This window comes from Canis lupus, chromosome 10, assembly GCF_011100685.1.
Source record: "Canis lupus familiaris isolate Mischka breed German Shepherd chromosome 10, alternate assembly UU_Cfam_GSD_1.0, whole genome shotgun sequence".
NCBI classification, from domain to species: Eukaryota; Metazoa; Chordata; class Mammalia; order Carnivora; family Canidae; genus Canis; species Canis lupus.
In genome coordinates, this window is record NC_049231.1 from 47,193,092 (window position 1) to 47,215,750 (window position 22,659).

The 22,659-nt window shown below is 37.9% G+C and overlaps 2 protein-coding genes across 6 annotated transcripts in view; one reads left to right on the top strand and one right to left on the bottom strand.

The window, feature by feature from the left end:
* The window catches only part of PLEKHH2 (pleckstrin homology, MyTH4 and FERM domain containing H2), a 112,750-nt gene that overhangs the window by 19,378 nt on the left and 70,713 nt on the right, over positions 1–22,659 (top strand). For all 5 annotated transcript variants that reach the window (XR_005365815.1, XR_005365816.1, XM_038551157.1 and 2 more), the window contains exons 3-6: positions 8,798–8,860; positions 17,890–18,039; positions 19,668–19,751; positions 20,380–20,461. Coding sequence is in view for 3 of the 5 variants with exons in the window: in XM_038551157.1 (XP_038407085.1) it covers positions 8,798–8,860; positions 17,890–18,039; positions 19,668–19,751; positions 20,380–20,461 (379 nt within the window). In the remaining 2 variants the exon portion in view is untranslated. The remainder of the gene's footprint in view (positions 1–8,797; positions 8,861–17,889; positions 18,040–19,667; positions 19,752–20,379; positions 20,462–22,659) is intronic.
* C1GALT1C1L (C1GALT1 specific chaperone 1 like) lies at positions 6,287–7,055 on the bottom strand. The gene is given in 8 exon segments (XM_038549551.1): positions 6,287–6,554; positions 6,557–6,679; positions 6,682–6,731; positions 6,733–6,809; positions 6,811–6,868; positions 6,870–6,924; positions 6,927–6,947; positions 7,025–7,055. Coding segments are annotated over 8 exon segments (678 nt in total). The 3' UTR covers positions 6,287–6,291.

The window sequence follows — 22,659 nt, forward strand, 5'->3', positions numbered from 1 at the left end:
CGGCTCCCTGCTCAGTGAACAGTCTTCTTCTCCTTCTCCCTCTTCCACTCCCCCAGCTTCTGCTCTCTCTCTCTTTCTGTCAAATAAATAAATAAAATCTTGAAAAAAAATTCTAACACTTCAATCATACCATATATTTTTAATTAATGAAATACCAAAGCTTTTTCATTTCTTTTTTTTTTTTTTAAAGGATTTTATTTATTTATGAGAGACACAGACATAAGCAGGCTCCCCCAAGGAGCCTGATGTGGGACTTGATCCCGGATCCTGGGATCATGCCCTGAGCGGAAGGCAGACGCTCAACCGCTGAGCCACCCAGGCATCCCATGAAATACCATTAACTTTTTCACATCACTTTCGTGTTTTCTTATTTTTATCCTCACAACTTCCTGTAAGGTAGGTAGAGCAGGTTATATTTTCCCTATTTTATAAATAAGAATTTTAAAGTACAATGTCAAACTGTTGAATAGTAGAGTGAGAATTAGAAACTGGATCTCTTGAATCTATCTTATTTTAGACTTGCTATATTAAGCCTTGCTAACTTAAAATTATTCATAAAACTAAAATATGTGTATAGTAGAAATATGCTGCTATATCAATATCCATTGAGCACCCATTAAGTATTAGACACAATGCTGGGCACTCTCCTGCTCAATCTTCACATAAATACTGTGAGATAAATGTTAATCTCTTTTACAAATGAGGAATGGAGACTCAAAGAAGTTAAATGACTTACCCATCATTATATAGCTCATAAGTAGTGGGATCTGGATTCGGATTTCAGTTGTCTTGCCTCCAACATCAGTGCTCTTTCCACTTTTCTCTATATTAATATTTCAAGGGCTACATTTTTTTTTTAAAGATTTTTTATTTATTTATTTATTCATGAAAGACTGAGAGACAGAGAGAGAGAGAGAGCCAGAGGGAGAAGCAGGCTCCATGCACCGGGAGCCCGACGTGGGATTCGATCCCGGGTCTCCAGGATCGCGCCCTGGGCCGAAGGCAGGCGCCAAACCGCTGCGCCACCCAGGGATCCCAAGGGCTACATTTTTTTAAAAAGATTTATTTATTTATTTTGAGAGAGAGAGAGAGTCAATGCCATATGAGCAGAAGAAAAGTTATTTTGCAGCAGTAAAAATACTATCCTTCATATGTCCTGCATATATGCAGAGTGGTTTACAGGAATAATAGCATTCAATAATCTATAACATATTGAATACTTACTGCATATAAACACCTGTATTAGGATATGTTACAGTGAGGCCAAGAGAAAAGGCTTCTGCTCTGTTAACTACTAGAAATTTTCAAACTCCAGAAAGAGAAAACTGACCAGATATTTTTATAGTCCTTGCCTTAGTTTGTTCTGCTATAACTAAATGCTATAGACTATGCAGCTTATAAACAACAAAAGTTTATCATAGTTTTTGAGGCTGGAAATCTGAGATCAGTGTGCTGGCTAAGTCAGGTGAGGGCTCTCTTCTGAATTGCAGACCTTTCATTGTATCCTCACATGATGGAAGGGGGTAGGAAGCATTGTGGGATCTCCTTGATAAGGACACTAATCCCATTGATGAGGGCCCCCCCTCAGGACTTCATCACCTCTCAGAGACCTCCTAACACCACCGCAGTGGGTGTTAGGATTCCAACATGTGAATTTGGTGGGGGGGACACAAACATTCAGACCATAGCATTCCATCCTTACCCCCCCAGATACATGTCCTTCTCTCATACAAAATACATTCATTCCATCCATCCCAATAGCCCTAAAAACCTAAAAAGTGCATAGTCTCATCTAAATCAGTTACGGGTGAGACTCAAAATATGATTCGTTCTGAGGAAATCCCCACCAGCTGTGAACCTGTGAAATCAAACAAATTATGTGTTTCTAGAATACAATGGTGGATAGACATAGGATAGACACTTTCATTCCAAAAGGGAAAAGTAGGAGAGAAAGAAGGGGCAACAGGTTCCAAGCAAGTTCAAAGGCCAAAAGGCAACCAACATTAAATATTAAAGCTTGAGAATAATCCTCTTTAACTAGATGTTCAGCCCTCTGGGATGGAGGTCCTACCTTTTGGACCAATTGGAGGGGAGGAGAGGTCTCACCTTCTGGACACTCAGGGGCATTTGCAGCTCCATGGCTTTGCAGGGCAGCTCTTATGGATTCAAGTTGTGCACTGATGGCTTTACCAATCTGGGATTCTAGGAGTGGCCCCAGCCTCATGGCTTCACTGGGAATTGGCCTGGTTGGGGCTCTCTGGTGGCCTTGCCCCTGAGGTGGCCCTGTTGTTGGGTTGTATGCCCACAGCACTAGGTGGCTTTATCCTTCCAAATCTAGGTGGAGGTAGCCATGCCTCCATGGGTCTCCTGGGCAGGGGTTGCCACACACCCCCCCCCCCTTGGATTTGGGCAGCTCCACTTTGGTTTGGACAGAGGTTGTATGGCTAGTTAAAACTCAGGAAATGTCCTGCGTTGGCCTTGAGAAACTGAGGAGGCAGCTCTGATGATTTCTGAATTGCATTTAGGGTCCTTCCTTCTTGTCTTGAAGAATAGCCCAGTATCACAGCCATAGCTCTAAGATCCCATCCTGTAAAATCCAAGTCCAACAGCCAGCCTCATTCCTTCCTCTTCAGTTCATATGGACTTTTCCTTTTTTGGTTGCTACCTAACTTTGTGGTTCAAATCCCTACTGACTCCTTAATGGAAAGGTGGTTTGGCCACACCCTGGCCGCTCCTGAACAGGCTTTCCCATTTCTTCCAATACAGATATGCTGAAAAGTATCTAGATTTTTAGGCTCTACTTCCTCTTTGACTGACAATCTATCTTTAAATCATTTCTCTTCTCATATTTTACTGTAAGCACTCAAGAAGAGTTAGGCCACTCCTTCAACACTTTAGCTTAGAAATTTCCTCAGTCAAATATTCAATTTCATTGCTCACAAGTTCTACAAAACACCAAGAGGAAAACCTAATTAAGTGAAACTCTTTGCTGCTTTATAACAGGGATCACTTTTCCTCTCGTTTCCAATAGCATGTTTCTCATTTCCATCTGAGACCTCATCAGAACGGCCTTTACCATCCATCACATATTTCTACTAACACTGTTCACAACCACTTAGGTATTCTCTAAGAAGACTGAGACTTTCTCTGCTGCATTCCTGTTTGCCTCTGAATTGTCACCAGAATTGCGTTAAATGGTCTGTTCATGGCAATGTAGGTTTTTTCCTACCATGCACCCCAAAATTCTTATGCTTTTTACCAATTACCCAATTCCAAAGTCACTTCCACATTTTTAGGTATTCGTTACAGCAGCACTCTACTCTCAGTGCCAATTTCTGTCTTGGTCCATTTGTGCTGCTGTAACAAAATATGACAGACTGTGTAGCTTATGAACAATAGAAATTTATTTCTCACAATTCTGGAGACTGGAAGTCTGAGATCAGGGTGCCAGCGAGGTCAAGTTCTGGGTCTTAGACTTGTATTTTCACTTGGCAGAAGAGGCTCCGTAGGATCTCTGTTATAAAAGCACTAATCCCATTCCTGAGACTCTCATCCTCAGGACCTAATTACCATCACGTTGGACATTAAGATTCTAATGTGAATTTGGGGGGGAGGGGCACACAAACATTCAGACCATAACAATCCTTTTAAGAAACTATTCAGTCTTTTAAGACTTTATTTTTTAGAGCAGTTTAGGGTTCACACACAAAATATTGGGTGGTACAGAAATCTTCCATATAGCTTTCCTCATTACCAACATCCCCCACTAGAGTGGTACAACTGATGAACCTGATGAAGTTTTGGAATATAGGTGAGATTTGGTGGGGTGAGGTCCGGAGCCGACAACCAAGAAAATTCTTGAGACGTCTTTGGTGCAAAATGGTGGTTTTATAAAGCAAGAGGACAGGATCTGTGGGCACGAAGAGCTGCTGCACCGGGGCCTGTGAGGGGTGGCTGATTCTATACCTGGGAGTTGGGAGGGGTTTGAGGATAGCATACTCTCTAAGGAATTTGGAAGCAAGTTTTCCAGAACCTTGAGGGGCTAGCTATTGTTGGGAAAAGGTCGCTTATTACTGTCTAATAAAACCTGAGTCACGAGACCTTTCAAATGTATATTTGTGGCCATGTGCTTGGGGGATGATTGCCAACATGTATCTTGGGGGATAGAGATACAGGAAATTTCTAAAGGAATTTTTATATGTTAAAGTAAACTTACAGGACCCTGGGGGTCGGGCTAAGATTGCCGTTTGCCCTTAGCAAAATATTAACATCCGAGGCAGTTGAGTCCGTAGAGGAATGTCCCTTTGCCTGTTTCAAGGACTTGTCAGTGTGCTGCCCCGGGCTCGTGCTTTGTCCTCAGCTAGCCCTGTGTTACCCCATCAAACTTACACTGACACATTATAAAAACCCAGAGTCTGTAGTTTCACTCTTTGTGTACATTCCATGGATTTAGACAAATGTATAGTGACATGTATCCATCATTATGGTATCCTACAGAGTATTTTTACTGCCCTGAAAAGCTTCTGTGCCCTGTTTATTTATCCCCTCACCTCAGTTGGAATCATACAATATGCAGTCTTTTCAAATTGGCTTCTTTCATTTAATAATATGCATTTAATTCCCTCCATGTCTTTTCATGGCTTTATAGCTATTTCCTCTTAGTGCTAAATAATATGTCACTGTCTGGATGTACTATGGTTTATTTATCCATTCACTACTGAAGGGCATCTTGATTGCTTCCAAGTTTTGGCAATTATGAATAAAGCTGATGTGAACATCTGTATGCAAGGTTTTGTGTTGGCATAAGTTTTCAACTCCTTTGGATAAATACCAAGGAGTGTGATTGCTAGATCAATAGTAAGAGTACTGCCTTCCAAATAGGCTGCACCATCTTGCATTCCCATGAGTAATGAATGAGAGTTCCTGTTTCTCTGTGTCCTCACCAACATTTGGTGTTGTCAGTGTTCTGGATTTCGGCCATTATAATAGATGTGTCAATAATCTTTTTTTTTTTTTTTTTTTTTTTTCACCAGCAAAATTTTACAGATCAGCAATTTGTTTGTGGATTTTCCTGGCAACCTTAACAATATTCAAAATTGAGGTTAAGTCTCTACAGGTGCAAATTTTCCCTAATAATATAAAGTTACATTGTAGAGGTGACACTTATCAGCATATTGTCAGTAGTGGAGGAATGTAGTGTTGGCATATGTCTGCCAGTTGTTTTCTTTTTCTTTCTTTTTTTTTTTTGGTTTAAAGAACATCCTAGACAGGAGACAGTGCCTGTCCAATGGCTTATATGTAGTGCCACAGTCTATACAGTAATTCAATAAAATGCTTTTAGACAACAGTATTGGCTTATTAAACATTTGAAATATTTTCACAAAAATTCAAGATGATATGGGGTCCAGAGAATACACTCAGGAAATATCTATTTATACACTCAAATATTTGAAGCCTCTTCTAGAAGCTAGATCCCTGCAATAAACTGTCTTAAAAAGTGCTGCTATGTGGACAGGAAGTTAAATGGCCAGGTATGATAACAATGGAATGTTTCACACTTTCGTTATTCAATAGAAATGTAATACAGACACATCTGTAGTTTAAACTTTTCTATTAAACAAATTAATAAAATAAAAAACAATTTAATATTTAATGCAACATATTAAAAATATTTCAATGTTAGTCAACATAAAAATTACTGAGATGGGGGATCCCTGGGTGGCGCAGCGGTTTGGCGCCTGCCTTTGGCCCAGGGCGCGATCCTGGAGACCCGGGATCGAATCCCACATCGGGCTCCCGGTGCATGGAGCCTGCTTCTCCCTCTGCCTGTGTCTCTGCCTCTCTCTCTCTCTGTGTGACTATCATAAATAAATAAGGATTTTTAAAAAAATAAAATAAATAAATAAATAAATAAATAAATAAATAAATAAATAAATAAAAATTACTGAGATGGTTTATACTTTTCATATTAGGTTTTCAAATAACATATGTATTATTGAGTTAAGTGTGTACTTTACACTTATATCTCTCTTTTTTTTTTAAGATTTTATTTATTCATGGGAGACAGAGAGAGAGAGGCAGAGATGTAGGCAGAGGGAGAAGCAGGCTTCTCACAGGGAGCCCGATGTGGGACTTGAACCCCGGACCCTGGGATCATGCCCTGAGCCAAAGGCAGAGGTTCAACCACTGCACCACCCAGGCGTCCTTACACTTGCATATCTCAATTCACATTGCAAGTAGATTCACATTTTAAGTGCTTCTGGACAGCACAATTCTATTATCCCTCAGCCCTCAGTCATATTCTGAACCATCTGGAAGCAAAAACAACAACAACAACAACAACAACAAAAAACAGTATACTGTTGAAATAATGAATGCCCTGAGCCAGTGTACACCATACATCATTACTATCGCCTTTCTGGGAGTTGGCCCATTAAAAGTAATAGCCATACCCAAACAGCAGCCTTCCACTACTTGCTGAGGGTTATTACACATTGTCTCTTGAATAAGATGTGCAAATGGTTTTGTATTAAATACAACTCTTCCTTAGAAGCCTCTGCATTTTCTGCAAGAACTCCAGCTTATTTGAGGCTGACCACCAGCCGAATGTCTTCAGATAATTTCCAAATCGCACTTCAATCTGCACACTTCTCAGACTTACTGAGAAGGCTGTCTCGACTCTAGACCTGACAATTTCTCCTTCCACAGCCAGGTTTTGGAGGTTGCCATGTTATAGTGTGGCCCATATAGAAAGGTCATGTTAAAGCCCTAGTAAACGGCAGATACACTGAATTGTCAATGACAGCAAAACGTAGTGGGATGTGCAAGAAAGAACCAGGTGTAGTTGTCAACACGCTTTTCAAAGACATTTGTAAGTTGGCCTTATCTCTAACCACATGTCATTTTTAAAAATATTAACCATCTATCATTTTGAGCAGTGTAGGACTCTGTTGTGTCAGAGCTTGGTGCAGGTTCAGGACAGCCTAGTAACTAACGGTCATCTCGGATTCTCCAAGGCTGATACGGTCAACACGAATAGTGTTATTAAGATCCATGCGTTGCATCCTGTTTTTCTGTTTGGTGGGCAAAGGTGTTGGTGATGGTGGTCGTTACCTCTGTCGAGTGTTAAGTGGCCACATAGTTACCAAAACACACTTAGTGCTCCCAAGCACCATACTAGTAAAAACAAAAACAAAACAAAAAAACACACCCACAGCAGAAACCCTCCTTTAGGCATTAAGTCCGCGCGCTGCCTGGGTCAGGTCCCTGCAGCCCACGTGGCCCGCAGCTATGGCCGCCCTCCTGGCTGGGCCGCTCTGGCCGCGGGAGGCCGCTTCTCTGTGGTTTCGAGAAGGGGGCGGGGCTGGAGCTGGGGGTGTCCGCCGTCGGGGTGGTACTCGGGATGCCCTTGAGTTTGAGATGCGGTAGGAGTTCTGGATACTAACCAGCAGTGAGACTGAAAATGAGCAAAGATCCAGCGACAGATGGCTCTAGTGTTGATCATATTTCAACAGTCAGAAAAAAGAACTTAAAATTGAGGTTTACATCATAGTTGTGTATTTAGTACCTGGTACACATCTCTTATGTTAATTTGCATCAGATTCTTTTTAAGGCTTTCCTTTGTTTTACTTATAATAGTCACTTTAGTATTTTGCTTTAAATCTCTGGGTGGCTCAGTGGTTGAGCATCTGCCTTTGGCTCAGGTCGTGATCCCGGGGTCCTAGGATTGAGTCCCCCACCAGTCTCCCTGTGGGGAGTCTGTTTCTCCCTCTGTCTATGTCACTGTGTTTCTCATGAGTAAATAAATAAAATCTTTTTTTTTAAAGATAAATAAATCTCCAAAGTTTTTATTCTCTACAGAACTTTAAAAGAAAACGAAAATTTTTTTTATTCCTGTGCCGTACGCTTTTGAGGACCTGTGTGTGTGTGTGTGTGTGTGTGTGTGTGTGTGTGTGAAATCAGAATCTCTTTTCTACTCTACTACAATAAATAAGAATTCAAACTACCTAGAGTTTTGATTTATTTTTTTTTTAAGATTTTATTTATTTATTCATGAGAGACACAGAGAGAGAGGCAGAGACACAGGCAGAGGGAGAAGCAGGCTCCATGCAGGGAGCCTGACGCAAGACTCCATCCCAGGACCCCAGGATCATGCCCTGGGCCAAAGGCAGGCGCTGAACCACTGAGCCACCCAGGGATCCCCTAGAGTTTTGATTTAAACATACCACCTATGGAGCTTTTGAGAATACACCATTTGTTGGTGTCATTGTGACTTTTTGATCACAAAACAAAAATGACATTTGAGGTCTTACTGTTCTTTTAGATTTAAATTACTGTTATTAATGTGTTGTCCAGTAATTTATGGTTCAATGAAGAAAATTCTATGGATGAGTACTTTTGTAGCATGTATTACAGTGTGCTAAAAGTATGAAATATTTAGTATGTTATTTGATCATTTTTAAAGACTTTATTTATTTGAGAGAGATAGTGGGAATGAGCATGGGCAGGGGGAGAGAGAGACGGAGAAGCAGATTCCCCATCAAGTGGGGAGCCTGAGGCTGGGTCCTGGGGTCCTGGGGTCATGACCTGAGCTACCCGGGGCCCCTGGTCAATTTTTAAATATGCTCTTGTCTTTAGTGTCATAAATTGTATGTAATTCATATCCATTAAACTACTTTAACTATTCTAAAAGAATTGGAAAAGAAAAAAAAGAATTTGATAGCCTTGCAAGATTTTTAAGTTATTTTCGTAAGAAATAGGAACTTTTATATTTTCTCTGTTTTTCCACATTTTACAGATGCAACAGCTTGAGAGACAAGTTATTGATGCTGAACGTCAAGCAGAAAAAGCTTTTCAACAGGTAGAGTATAATTCTAGTTAAAAAATTTTTTTCTCAGGTGCCTGTGTGGCTCAGTCGGTTAACGGTCTGACTTCAGCTCAGGTCATGATCTCTGGGTTCTGGAATCAAGCCCCTCAAGGGGCTCCGCCCTTGGCAAGGAGTCTGCATTTCCTTCTCCATCTGCCCCTCCCCTGGCTCATGCTCTCTCTTGCTCTTCCTCTCAAATAAATAAATAAATAAATAAAATCTTAATTTTTTTTCTCTCTCTCTACCAATGTAAGCCTTGTTTTGCCCAAAACAATTCTCAAAATAGTCTTCAACCCTTCTCTATCACTCTGACTATTCTGTGAGCTGGATCGTTAGAGAAAGTGGAGGATCTAACTTTATTTTGCCCCTTAATAAATTTTCACAGGATGAAAATGCTTCCGTTAGAAGGTTTTAGCTTCTGAAAAAATCAAATATTATTTTTATGGCAATACTGACCATAATGATGTTTTGAATATAAATATGTTCATAGCAGTGTCCTTTATAGAAATAAGGAGTTGAAAATAATATGGATGCCAAATTAGAAGAGAATGAATAAGTGAACTATGTTTATTCCATGAAATATTAACAACCATTAAAAATAATTATTATAAAAGATATACTAATATAGAAAAATGCTTAGAGTTATATTAGGAAAATTATATACAAAAATTTATTCTCAGTATTAATAGACATGTGGGAGAAAAGTCAGACCTTTGATAAGTCACTTAACCCTATCTGGGCCTTGCCAACATTAAAATGAGTGTTTTGGATGAGCCCACCAGCCTTAAAGTTTGTCCAATGATCCTCAATCTGTAGCTTTGCATTTTATGAAAAGATCTTTGTCAGATTCAGGCAAGTCAGGATTTTCAAAATTATTATTTTTTCCAAGAAATGTGTGTTAAATTTCTTATACTTGCTCTACATTTGTCACATGTCTTCCCTTCAACTTAAGAACTACTAAATCTTGTTTTCACCTATAAGATTTTTGCAAAAAGATTTTTGCTTATTTATTCATGAGAGACACACAGAGAGAAAGGGAGAGAGAGAGAGACAGAGAGAGAGAGAGAGGCAGAGACATAGGCAGAGGGACAAGCAGGCTTCCTGCAAGGAGCCTGATGTGGGATTCAATCCTGGATCCTGGGATCATGCCCTGAGCCGAAGGCAGATATTCAACCACTGAGCCACCCAGGGGTCCCTCACTTATAAGATTTAATTTTATAAGTAGATTGATTTAGTGGCCTGATAAATTTCTAAACAAATCCAATCTAACCTAATCCTTGACTTTCTTAATTATGCTTAAAAGACAGTCCTAAAAATTTATTATACCAAATTTCAACCAGTGTAAGAATAGAGAAAAGGGTAAAATGAACCCCCATCACCAGCTTTCACAATTAGTCAACTCAGTGATAATCTATACCTCTTTTTTTTTTTTAAGATTTATTTATTTATTCATGAGAGAGAGAGAGAGAGAGAGAGAGAGAGGCAGACACATAGAGGGAGAAGTAGGCTCCTCGCAGCGAGCCTGATGTGGGACTCAATCCCAGTTTCCAGGATCATGACCTGGGCCAAAAGCAGGTGCCCAACCATTGAGCCACCCAGGCATCCCAGATAATCTATACCTCTATCCACTTTATTCTTCTCCACCCCCACACCAGGTTATTTTGAAACAAATTCTAGACATCGTATCATTTCACCATGAGTATTTCAGCAACTAATCTGAAAATAAAGATTTAAAAAATCATAACTATAGTACCATCATCACACCAGTAATTCTTTAAAACCTCAAATTTAGATATTGAGAGAAGTAGGTAATGGTAAATAAAGATCTATGCTGTGCTTGGTTTTTTATATTCTTTAGCTGATAAGACCAAATAGTAGTATTTCCTCTTATAGCAATAAAAATCCAATGATTAACAGTAAACTCAGAAAAGGTCACTTATATCCTATGAAAGACTCTCATGTTTATGTCACTCCCTGCCATTCTATATTAAATGTCTTTGTCTATGTCTATTGTGGGCCTTGTTATCTATATCCCTGTTTAATTCCACAGCTAGCAGCACATATTCAGCAGTGTGTACCTCTCTTTCTCTCTCTGTCCCTTTTTTATAAAGTCTTTATTTATTTATTTGAGAGAGAGAGAGAGAGAACAGAGGGAGAATGAAAGGGAGAGACAGACTCCCTGCTGAGCAGAGAGCCCGATGCAGGGCTCCATCCCAGAACCCTAAGATCATGATCTGAGCTGAAGGCAGATGCTTAACTGACTGAGCCACCCAGGTGCCTCCTGCCTCTCTCTCTTATCTCCCTCTTTATCTTTCCTTTTCTGACTTCATCCTTTCTTGGTGACTTACTTCTCTTTTTACCTTCATATACCCGTGGTTGTCTCTCTCTGTTTTCTTTTCTTTTCTTTTCTTTTCTTTTCTTTTCTTTTCTTTTCTTTTCTTTTCTTTTCTTTTCTTTTCTTTTTTTTCTTTCTTTTCTTTCTTTTCTTTTCTTCTTTTCTTTTCTTTCTTTCTTTCTTTCTTTCTTTCTTTCTTTCTTTCTTTCTTTCTTTCTTTCTCTTTCTTTCCTTCCTTCCTTCCTTCCTTCCTTCCTTCCTTCCTTCCTTCCTTCCTTCCTTCCTTCCTTTCCTCTAATGCCTCATAGTGTAGGAAAAAAAGAAACAGGACAGTTTTATTTTGCCTTTTCTTAAATTAAAATTCTAAATTTATATGTGCAGCATATTTGTTTAGCTCTGAAAATTAAAATAAGTATCTTACTTATTTGTGATTCTTAGGGTTTTCTTCTGTGATTCATTAGATCTTAAGAGCAAAAAATGAATCCCCATTCCTAATTTGAGAGAAGTAAGCCATGACCATTTGTAGTTGTTAGAGGCCAACTACAGATCTTGGTAAGCTAACAGGAAGAATTTCTTGTTTGAGGTTGTCTTTTGAGGATATCAGGTGTAAACTTATTTAATTCTATGCTACAATTTAAAGAAAAAGACACCATGATTGGCTAAATGTCCTTAAATCAAACCTTCCTCCAATAAAGAGTGAGTGAGAATTGTAAACCTCTCAAAATTTCTATATAATTTGGCATATCTATAGATATTTGTTTTTGTCTCAACACTTTAAATTTATTCAGTACTTATTTTGTTATGCTTCAGAAGGGATTTTTTCCTTATATAATGATACATTATATTGCATTATATGTTATATTATTGTACATATTATACATTATATGTTATACATTATATACATTATATTATTATACATTATATACATTATATAAATTCTCATTCATATTAAATACATAATGATTCTAATAGTTTACAGGAAATATAAAGAGAGCAAATGAATTTTCATGCACCGATTATATTACCTTTTTTTTTGCCTTGCCAAGACAAAGTAAATGTTTTAACATAGAGTAACCACGTCCTTTGCTATCTTTCACAGTTTCTATGGGATTGTGCCCTATTTCGTGCTTATGCTGCTTAAATTCAGCTTATCCTTTGTCATTGAGTCATATCCTAATACTTAAACTGTATTTATATTAACCAAAAAGGAACATTTCACTGCTAAAAGCAGTAGTCAGCTGAAACCATCTCAACTCTGCACTTGAGCTTTGTTCCTTTTTCCCTTTGTTTTTAATGAGTCGCATTACCTTACCTGTACAACCATTAAATGAATTGGCTGTAGAAAAGAAATCATATATTTTTCCAGAGAAATCTTGGCAATCATTATACTTATTGCTATAGGACATTTTTATTGTAGTTGTTCAAAGTTTGGAAAGCAGTATGTGCCAGTCAATCTCATATTACTTATGAGTATTCCTGTGAGACAGAAAAACAGCAAATTGCACATGTGAAAGATATTGATACACAGGATTCATTCTTAAGTATCTGATTAGGTGTATATTCCAATCTATTACACTCTTTTATGCTAATCAAAAAGGGGTACAATAATTTCCTATATGGAAATTCGTGTTTTCATTCTTCTCATTTCAATCCCTTGCCTGTGTTTGCTGCAAACTTGGTAGCAGCTGGATTTTAAAGTTCTCTCTGACCATTGTAATATGTGGACTAACCTTTCTGTGAAGTTGGTTCTTAGATTCCAAGTCACTTGTGGTTTTTAATAAGTGACAACTACTTGGTCACACTAATATCCAGGACCTTGTAATGATTTACTTCATTACATGAAAATGTACTTTATCCAGTGCTTTCCTTTTTACCTTCAGTGAGAATGGTTCTGGGCTTACTGCATAAATTCTGGAGCACTGTTTCCAAAATAATTGTGTTTAAGATGTGATTAGAATAATTAATTAATTTGCAGTATGTTTTAAATAACTGGTAAATGGTCTGGGATTCAAAATACCCTTATAATTCCTCTCTTCATTCTATTTTGGAATGATCAGGTTTTTTTGTCATAGGATTGCATGTATAGAGAAATAGAAACTTTTAACCCTTTCCTCAAAAAAAATAGTCACATCTTAATTACATGTGATGGGGTAGGGAGGGGTGAGGTTAGAAATGGGAAGAGGGAAATACTGGTAAGGTGATTACAATAGAACAATATTTGCAGCTCCTGCTTGCTTCAGTGTGGGCAGGAAAATGGAAAACAGCCCTGGGAATTGTGTCAGTGTCCTCAAGACTACACTCAAGGTTTGTTGATTCAGCAGAAGGACTCACAGAACTCAGAAAAGCTATTATACTTACGGTTATGGTTTATTATAGCAAAAGGATGCAGATTAAAAGGAAGAATGCACACAGAGTCCAGGAGAAACCAGACATAAGCTTTCAGTTGTCCTCTTGCACTGGAGTTACACAGGGATGCAGTTGATTCTCCCATCAGTGATATGTAACAACACACTAAGTATCGACAAACAGGAAAGTTCATTTGAGACTTGGTGTGCAGAATTTTTATTGGCAGGGAGCGAGGGTGGTGGTGTCAGTCTTATAGGCATGGAATGCGCGGGTTAACTGACCTTAACTACCCAGTCTCCAACCTTGCACAGGTCAAGCTGATATGGTGTGGCTCAGGACCCTAGGTGAATTTAAAAATGAATAAATAAAGAGGCGTTCACCATAAATCACATTATTGGCATAAACTATCTAGTGTCGTCCAGTATCTTGGATATATAGTCTCATTAGGGAAGATAGTAACAAGGGCTCAGAGGTTATTTCTTCCAGGAGCTAGTCAAGCACCAGTTCTTTTTTTTTTTTTTTTTTTTGGAATGTGCAGGGTTTGAGCACCCCCACGTCTGCTGAGTTAATCTTTTACTGCAGAATAGCTTAGAGACCTCAGAAGCAGAAAAGATTTTGGGGAACTGGCTGAGGAATGTGCTAAGGTGTGTGGATGCCACCAGAAGATCTCCTGGAAGAAAAGGAGAAAGGTAGCCTAAAAGTGCAAAGTGAATATCCATATATAGGTGATCACAAGGGTTTCTTTAATGAGCAATTTGAATTTGTAGATGTTTGTTATTGGTCTCTGAGAAGTTAAAAGTCATACATGGTTTGGGTTAAATGAATAGAGAAAGAACTGGACTATTTTTCTGTAGTGAGATTTTTTAATTTTTTTATTTTTAAAGGCTGCTTGGTTTTTCTGTAGGTCTCTTATCTTTCCTATGGACTTATTATATTAATTACAAAGGAAAGCTGGTGAATCCTGTAGAACTTTGGTCCTAACAGGACCAGCTGGCAAGTAGATTGCCCATAGCTACTTTGTGATCTCTCTTCCTGAGATATTTTGACATTTTTGCCAGTAGTTTTCTTGCTTAGGAAAGTTTTGTTTAGCTAAAAGTAATGGTCAAATTAAACAGTTGTACCTGGCAAAGATGCATCCAAGGAGCTCTGACAGTAGCATTCACTCATAAAATGAGAACACCTTTTAAATTGTACATACTTTTCAGGGGATAAGAGTACTCCCAAATCCGGAGTACCGACTGGGAAGCTCAGTCCATTAAGGCATCAGCCTTCAGCTCAGGCCATGATTCTAGAGTCCTGGGATTGAGCCCTATGTGGGGCTCCATGTTCTGTGGGGAGTCTGCTTCTTCTCCCTCTCCCCCATCCCCCATGCACACACTCTCTCTCTCATATAAATTAATAAAGTCCTTTTTAAAAGATTTTAATTATTTATTTGACAGAGAGAGAGAGAGAGAGCACAAGCAGCAGGCAGAGGGAGAGAGAGAAACAAGCTCCTCACAGAGCAGGGATGCAGGCATGATCCCAGGACCCCAGGATCATGCCCTGAGGCCAAGGCAGATGCTCAACCAGATGAGCCACCAGGTACACTAAATAAAATCTTAAATAAGAAAAAAAAAAGTACTCCAAAATCATAGTTTTCTAGAACTGTAGACCTTTCCTAAGCATTAATAGGACAATTTTATGGGGCAGCCCAATGTTTGTAGGGTGGCTTGCTCCAACTTAATTAAAGGAGACTATAGGTGTAGATCTGGTAATATTTATTTATATTCTTGCTTAGTTTCTTTTCTTGAGGTTTGTAGGGGTAGAAAAATTTCTTCCCTTCTAAGTTCTTTGGCTCGTCTAATAATTAAATTGGCATAAGACATTAACAGGAAAAAAACAAGTTTAATTTCATATATATGGAGCTCCATAAAAATACACAACTCAAAGAAGTGACTGTAGCAAGCAAGTATACAATACATTTGTGAAAAATTAACAAGACAAAGAGGTTTAGGCTTGAGGTAGTAAATTAGTGAAGAAGTAACAAGGCTTGTCTATACAGCCTTCTCAGCCCTAAATTCCCTAACCAACTCTGGTGATAAGGATGACTTCTTCCCTCCTGATACAGGAGAGGGATTTATTTCCAGCTTTCAGGGGGACAAAAGAAGGTCGGAGTCGGAGTGTTCTTATACCAACTGTTTCTTAGGTAACTTTAGTTCAAAATAATCAGTATCCTGAAGTGGCATATTTTGGGGTGACATATTCTGCTTCCCTGCAGGTTTGGCATATTTTGGGGTGACATATTCTGCTCCCCTGCAGGTTTGTCATCTCTGTCCCTGAAGAACTACCATTTTGAACTTAGTCTCTGCTCTTCTCTCTCTGTTTCCACAGCTATAGAATGTCCTGTGTGGAACTGGCTATGCCATGTTAAGGATGATCCTTGGTATTTATTGTCCAGCTTTCTGTCCTCCTCTGGCTGTTTTTCATGGTAGCGTTTCTGATATAGACCTTTGCTGGTTTGCCATTCCTGCAGAAAGACTGCTATATTATGTTAAAAAACACAAATCTTAAGATAACTTAAAATTATCATCTGGATAGTGGAATGCAGGGTTTTTCTTCTGTTTTTTAAAAACCTACTTTTATTTTTATAGTTTTCAGACATCTGAGTGGTATTTAAGTAGGATACTTTGGCATCTGAGTTGATTTTACATTTCCACAGTGAACCCACGGATGACATCTTGTATTCATGGTTAAAAAAACAAAACAATGGGGAGCCGGAGCGGCTCAGCGGTTTAGCTCCGCCTTCAGCCCAGGGCGTGATCCTGGAGACCTGGGATTGAGTCCCACGTCGTTGGGCTCCCTACATGGAGCCTGCTTCTCCCTCTGCCTGTGTCTCTGCCCCCCTCTCTCTCTCTCTCTGTTTCTCATGAATAGATAAATAGAATCTTTAAAACAAAAACAAAAACAAAACTAACCTTAACACTCTCCTTCTAGAAACCCTCATTAGTCAAGTATTTTTGAACTTTAAGTGGATTCATCATGATTTTTCAGAAGTGTTTTTAACAGTTTAAGATTTTTCATCTTGATTATCATTGTTAGTTTCTCAAATGCTTTTGCATATTTTTCCTTTTTGCCCCCTACAATCTAAAACATTACAAAAATTACATTCTTAACTGTTTGGAGTATATGAAATAGTCTTAATATACAGTGCCCAGTACTTTATTTTCTTTCTTCCTGTCATTAACATCTCATACATTCCTTCATATGCCCAGATGTGTTTTGCAAAAGATCTAAGCAGAGCCAGTGTATCTTAGTTATTAAAAAAATTTTTAAAGATAGATTTATTTATTTATTTATTTATTTATTTATTTATTTATTTATTTATTTATTCATAGAGACACAGAAAGAGACAGAGAGAGAGAGAGAGGCAGAGGGAGAAGCAGGCTCCATGCAGGGAACCCGACACGGGACTTGATCCTGAGTTGCCAGGATCATATGCTAAACCGCTGCGCCACCGGGGCTGCCCTGAGATATTAAAATTAAAGCATCACTCAACCCCAGGTCACACACTGGTCTCTTTTATCTTGTTCTACTTTTCCCACTGCCTTTATCTCCTTGTGTAGCATACTCTATGATTTTTACATCTTTATTATATTTGTGATCTCTCTTACCCACTAAAATCTAATTTCTATGCAGGCAAAGATTTGGGGTCCATTTTATTCACCAGTGTCTTCCCAGAGCCTGGCACTTGGCAACTATTCCCGGAATGTTTGTTAAATGAATGAATCAATAAACCCTCACTGAACATACTCTCCTACCTATATCTTGATTCTCATTTTTTTATTTCTTGTGATTCCATCATTTGGGGCTTTAAAGTTCTTTTGTTTTCCATTTCCTTTCCATGTGTATTTGTCTGTTTTTCACCTAGGTTCAGTTTTTTTTCTGGGTCATCCAATCAGATCTTTCCTCACTAATCACCTTCTTTACTTTATATTCCTATTTAATTTAAATGTAAAAAATGAGGGCTGCAAGCTTTCTGATTTTATACACACATGAAATACTTTGCATATTATCATTGTTCTAGAAAAAATGAGCATTACTTTGTATGGTAGCAAAATTCTGAGAATCTCTCATGTGCCCTTATGTACCTCAAAGGTAACACTACTTGGCAAAATAGTCTCCAGACTTTATAATTGTTAAATAGATTAGTCTTCAGACTTTATAATTAATTAAAACATGCTGTTCAATATTTTGTTTTTATGATGATACCTTTTAGGAATCTATTTCACATTCAAGTATAATGTTTAATACTATGATAAATTAAATACATGCCTACTATTAATTTTCTAACCTCTGAATTTAGGTACAAGTTATGGAAGAGAAATTAAAAGCAGCTAATATTCAAACCAGTGAATCAGAGACAAGGCTGTATAAGAAGTGTCAAGATTTGGAGACCCTCATACAAGAAAAAGATGACATCATTCAAAACTTGGAACTGCAGCTTGAAGAACAGGTTAGGAAGAATTTGATCATCACAGTCTAAATACATGCATTTTGCATAATCTCAAAGGTTAAAAAGAGAGAGCCCACACTGCTAAATTTGGGTCAGAAATCTCACTTATTTGGTCAACTCATGGAGTCTAATCATATTTAAGGGTGAAAGGTACAAATAAAATGGCATTCTCTTTAAGACTGGGTGATTCCAAGGCCATATCTAACACTTTCTGGATGCGACTGTGCTCCTTAATGTTCAGACTTTTTAGAGTTTGAATGTAATAGTCAACTTGAAAACATTTGGTTATCAGCAGGCATTTCTGTCTGTAAAATGTTTAAAATAGTTCTTTGCTTTAGATTTTTAGGGTGTTGGAAATATTTATGGAACATTGTGTTTTAAAGGTATGTTGAATGATGTGAATCCTATTTAAAAATGTGTACACTGTTTTTAAGCCACTTTATTGAGATCAAGTTAGTTTTTAGTTTATTTTAAAATTTTATTAGGAAAAATCTGCATTAAGGTCATTTGCTTAAATTATCATTTGGCATCATTTAAATATGACCATTATGAAATTATTAAATATGTCAAATTGTTTTTTATCATCAGCATTTTTTTTTTCATTTCTCAGAGGATCAGTATTTCTTTAGGTCAGTGGTTTCCAACTTTTCACCACCTCCCAACTCCCACCCACCGTGATTTATATGACAGTCACATTCTCTTAGTTTTGTGAGCATAACCACATTTGAAGGTTGGTAAATGTGAGCTAGATTTTTTAATTTTTTTTTCTGGATCTTTAAAAATTTGCATGTAAAAATAAAATAATATATATGAAAAATAAAAACTTATGTTTGAGGGGAAAACGAATCATCTTCAGAAGAGATTCTGATTTTCCTCTCCCTAACCTGGTTGACCCCTCTCCTACTGTTCTAAACCCTAGATCATTTCCAGAAATCATTTATTTTGCTGATAAATTCAGTGGGTGGATTTCAGTATATGATCTTTCAGAGAAAGAGGATAGCATTTGTTAAAACTAGTAATATTTGCATATGCCTTTGTCGTTTATTATTACATCTGTTGGACAATGGTTTTCATTTTTTACCCTATTTGGTAATTTGAAGGTAGATGTATTACTTGGAAACAGGTTTTAAGTGGATTTGTCTTTTGTATTTACAATGTAACATTTCCAGGGGCAGCCCTGGTGGCTCAGCGGTTTGGTGCTGCCTGCAGCCTGGGGTGTGATCCTGGAGACCGGGGATCGAGTCCCACATCGGGCTCCCTGCATGGAGCCTGCTTCTCCCTCTGCCTGTGTCTCTGCCTCTCTCTCTCTCTGTCTATGAATAATAAATAAAACCTTTAAAAAATAAATAAACAAATTCAAGTTTGGGGGACACCTGACTTGGCTCAGCTGTTGAGCATCTGCCTTCAGGTGAGGGCCTGAACTCAGTCCAGGGATTGAGTCTTGCATTGGGCTCCCTGCGAGGAGCCTGCTTCTGCCTTTATGTCTCTGCCTCTCTGTGTCTCTCATGAATAAATAAATAAAATATCAAAAAAAAAAAACAATGTAACATTTCCAGATGTAACGTTTATGAGGTAATCATTTCCATGAGCCTATGTTTGAACTAAATACACTGCTAATGTTATTTCAGAAACAAATAAGGATACAAGAAGCTAAAATAATAGAAGAAAAAGCAGCTAAAATCAAAGAATGGGTAACACTTAAATTAAACGAGGTATTTATTGCTCTCTATATTTTGTGTTTTCTTTACCTTTTACTTCCTTTGAATAGATAAGCCATCAGAATATCTGATCATTTGAATGAAACAAAATTCTGATCAGTTGGTGGTGCTGCTGTCTTTTGGTAAATGTGAGATAGGTAGCTTTCATTTTTATGTCCAGTGTATTTCTACAATTAAAAATACTGATAGACTCCTAGTAAGTAGTATAGGTAGCCTCATTCTCATTAGTTGATTTTAGCTCTAATTTGTTAATTTTAAATAATTATAGAACATATGTGTATATCATAAGATTAATGTGTTCAGTATCTTGAGAAGTACACATTGGTTTATATGGCAGATTAAATGATGAAATAATTTGGTTTAAAATAATTTTACAGTGGGAAAGGCATACAGGCTGAAAATATTTGAAACTCTCAGTTCTAGAAAAAATAAATATCAAGGCCATAATTATCTAGGCTATCTAGGCTAATTATCTAGATGATAAATTCATCTGATATTTGCTCATCATTTCTTTGTATTTTGATTACATGCAATTAGGTATTAACATCTTAAAAATATTATAATTTACTAACACGTTAGAAAAATTATTCCTATATAAAAGGATACCATTATATCTTTTCAGCTGGAATTAGAAAATCAGAATCTTCGTTTGATCAACCAAAACCAAACTGAAGAGATAAGAACAATACAGTCAAAACTACAAGGTATGAATATTTTGACTAAGACAGGTTAGTTGGGTTTATTAGGCTACATAGAATTTTGCTGTTGAGCACTTGAAATATGCCTCGCACAACCAAGGAACTAAATTTTAGGTTTTATTTAATTTGAGTAGGTTTTAATTCAAATAACCACATGTTCACATTAGACAGCACAGCTGGACAATTGCAAATAACCCAAAGGGGGTACAGTAATTTGAATGTTTAATTTCAGGTATGTTTGCTTTAAAAAACTCAGTTATTTTATTTTCTATTTTCACTTGTATTGTGGTGATCAGTAATGAGTAAAATTCTTACAGCCTGAATATTTTCAGCAGAATTTTGTAATATGAATGATAAACTCTTAGCACTTTCCCATGCTTAGGGTCACTTTCTTTTCAGCATCAAAGCCTAAAAATGAGTGATAGGGTTAGAGGTAGAGATTTACTTAGTAACTCAAGTGCATACTGAGCTGAAGACAATGGTTTTTAGATCTTGGCCACTATAGTAGTTTTCAAGCTTATTTAGCCATAGAACTCTTTTTAAAACAATATTTATTTTCCTGTAGAAGCTTAAGAGATAAAACAGGTGAAAGTGGTTTTGTGTGACAGATCCAGAGTTCTGCAGACTCAGCATTACCCATGCCTCTTCTTATACCCACTGTGACATTTCCAAAAAGCCCTGAGGTTTCATAGAATGCATTGGAAAAATACTGGCATGGTAGAAAGTGCATGGACTTTGTTTTTATTTTTATTTTTATTTTTATTTTTTATTTCTTTATTTTTTTTAGACTTTGAAGTCAACGTTAATGCCCTACAGTTTAATAACTGTGTCATATTCTCAGATTTTTTTTTTTACAACAGTGAAGTAATGGTAGTAGTACCTTCCTGGTTTCATGATAGTTTGTTGATTTTAAGACACATAAGAGCATTTTGTCTACTGCACGTTCATACTTATTGCTGTCATTTTGTAAAGGAAAAAGCTCCTGTTTTCCTTTTTCCTCAATACTTCTGATGTCAGATATGTGCGAGTTTTTACCACACAAAGCAATTCTCCAATTCCCAGAGGACACTGACTGGTTGCCTTTCAAATTTAACTCAGTTCTGACATTATCTACTTGAGGTTGGCATCAGATTCCACAGGTTACAAGTTTGGTCCCACAAAGCTACCCCCGCCCCATCACAACTTCATACACCGCTTCAAACACTGTTGTAATTATCAGTTCTCAACCTGCTTCTGGCCAACTGGCTATAAATCAGAGGTTTCCATCACACACACACACACACATGACTGATAATTTGCTAGAGCAGCCCACAGAATTCGGGTAAACATTTTCTTACTAGGGGCACCTGGGTGGCTCGGTTGTTGAGTGTCTGCCTTTGGCTCAGGTCATGATCCTGGGGTCCTGGGATTGATTCTCACATCAGGTTCCCCACAGAGAGGCTGCTTCTCCCTCTGCCTGTGTCTCTGCCTCTCTCTCACTCTCTGTGTCTCTCATGAATAAATAATAAAATATATATTTTTTAAGATTTTATTTATTTATTCATGAGAGACACAGAGAGTGAGAGAGAGGCAGAGACACAGGCAGAGGGAGAAGCAGGCTCCATGCAGGAGCCCGACATGGGACTCAATCCCAGGTCTCCGGGATCAGGCCCTGGACTGAAGGCAGTGCTAAACCGCTGAGCCACCAGGGCTGTCCCAATAATAAAATATTTTTAAAAAACAAAACAGTTTACTTACTAGATTTTTGGTTTATTACAGAGGCTCTAACTCAGGAACAGCCAAAATGGAAGCAATACAGAGGGTGAAGTATGGAGAAGGGGCACAGAGCTTCTATGCTCTCTCCAAGCACACCACCCTCCCATCACCTCCATACATTCACTGAATTGGAAGCCTATCCTTTTGGGTTTTTATGGAGACTCCATTATATAGCCTTGACTGACTAAATCATTAGCCTTGGTGATTAAGTCAGTTTTCAACTCTCCCTTCTCCTAAGTTCAGAAGTAGCGGGGTGGAGGATGAGGCTAAAGTTCCAGTCCTCTAACCACAGGGTTGGTTCCCCTGGCAACCAGCCCCCACCCTGAGGCTGTCTAGGGGCTTTCCAAAAATCACCTCATCAACATAAACTCAGATGTGGTTGAAAGGGCTAGTTATGAAAACATAAGATACTTTTATCGCTTTTACCACTTAGGAAATTCCAAAGATTT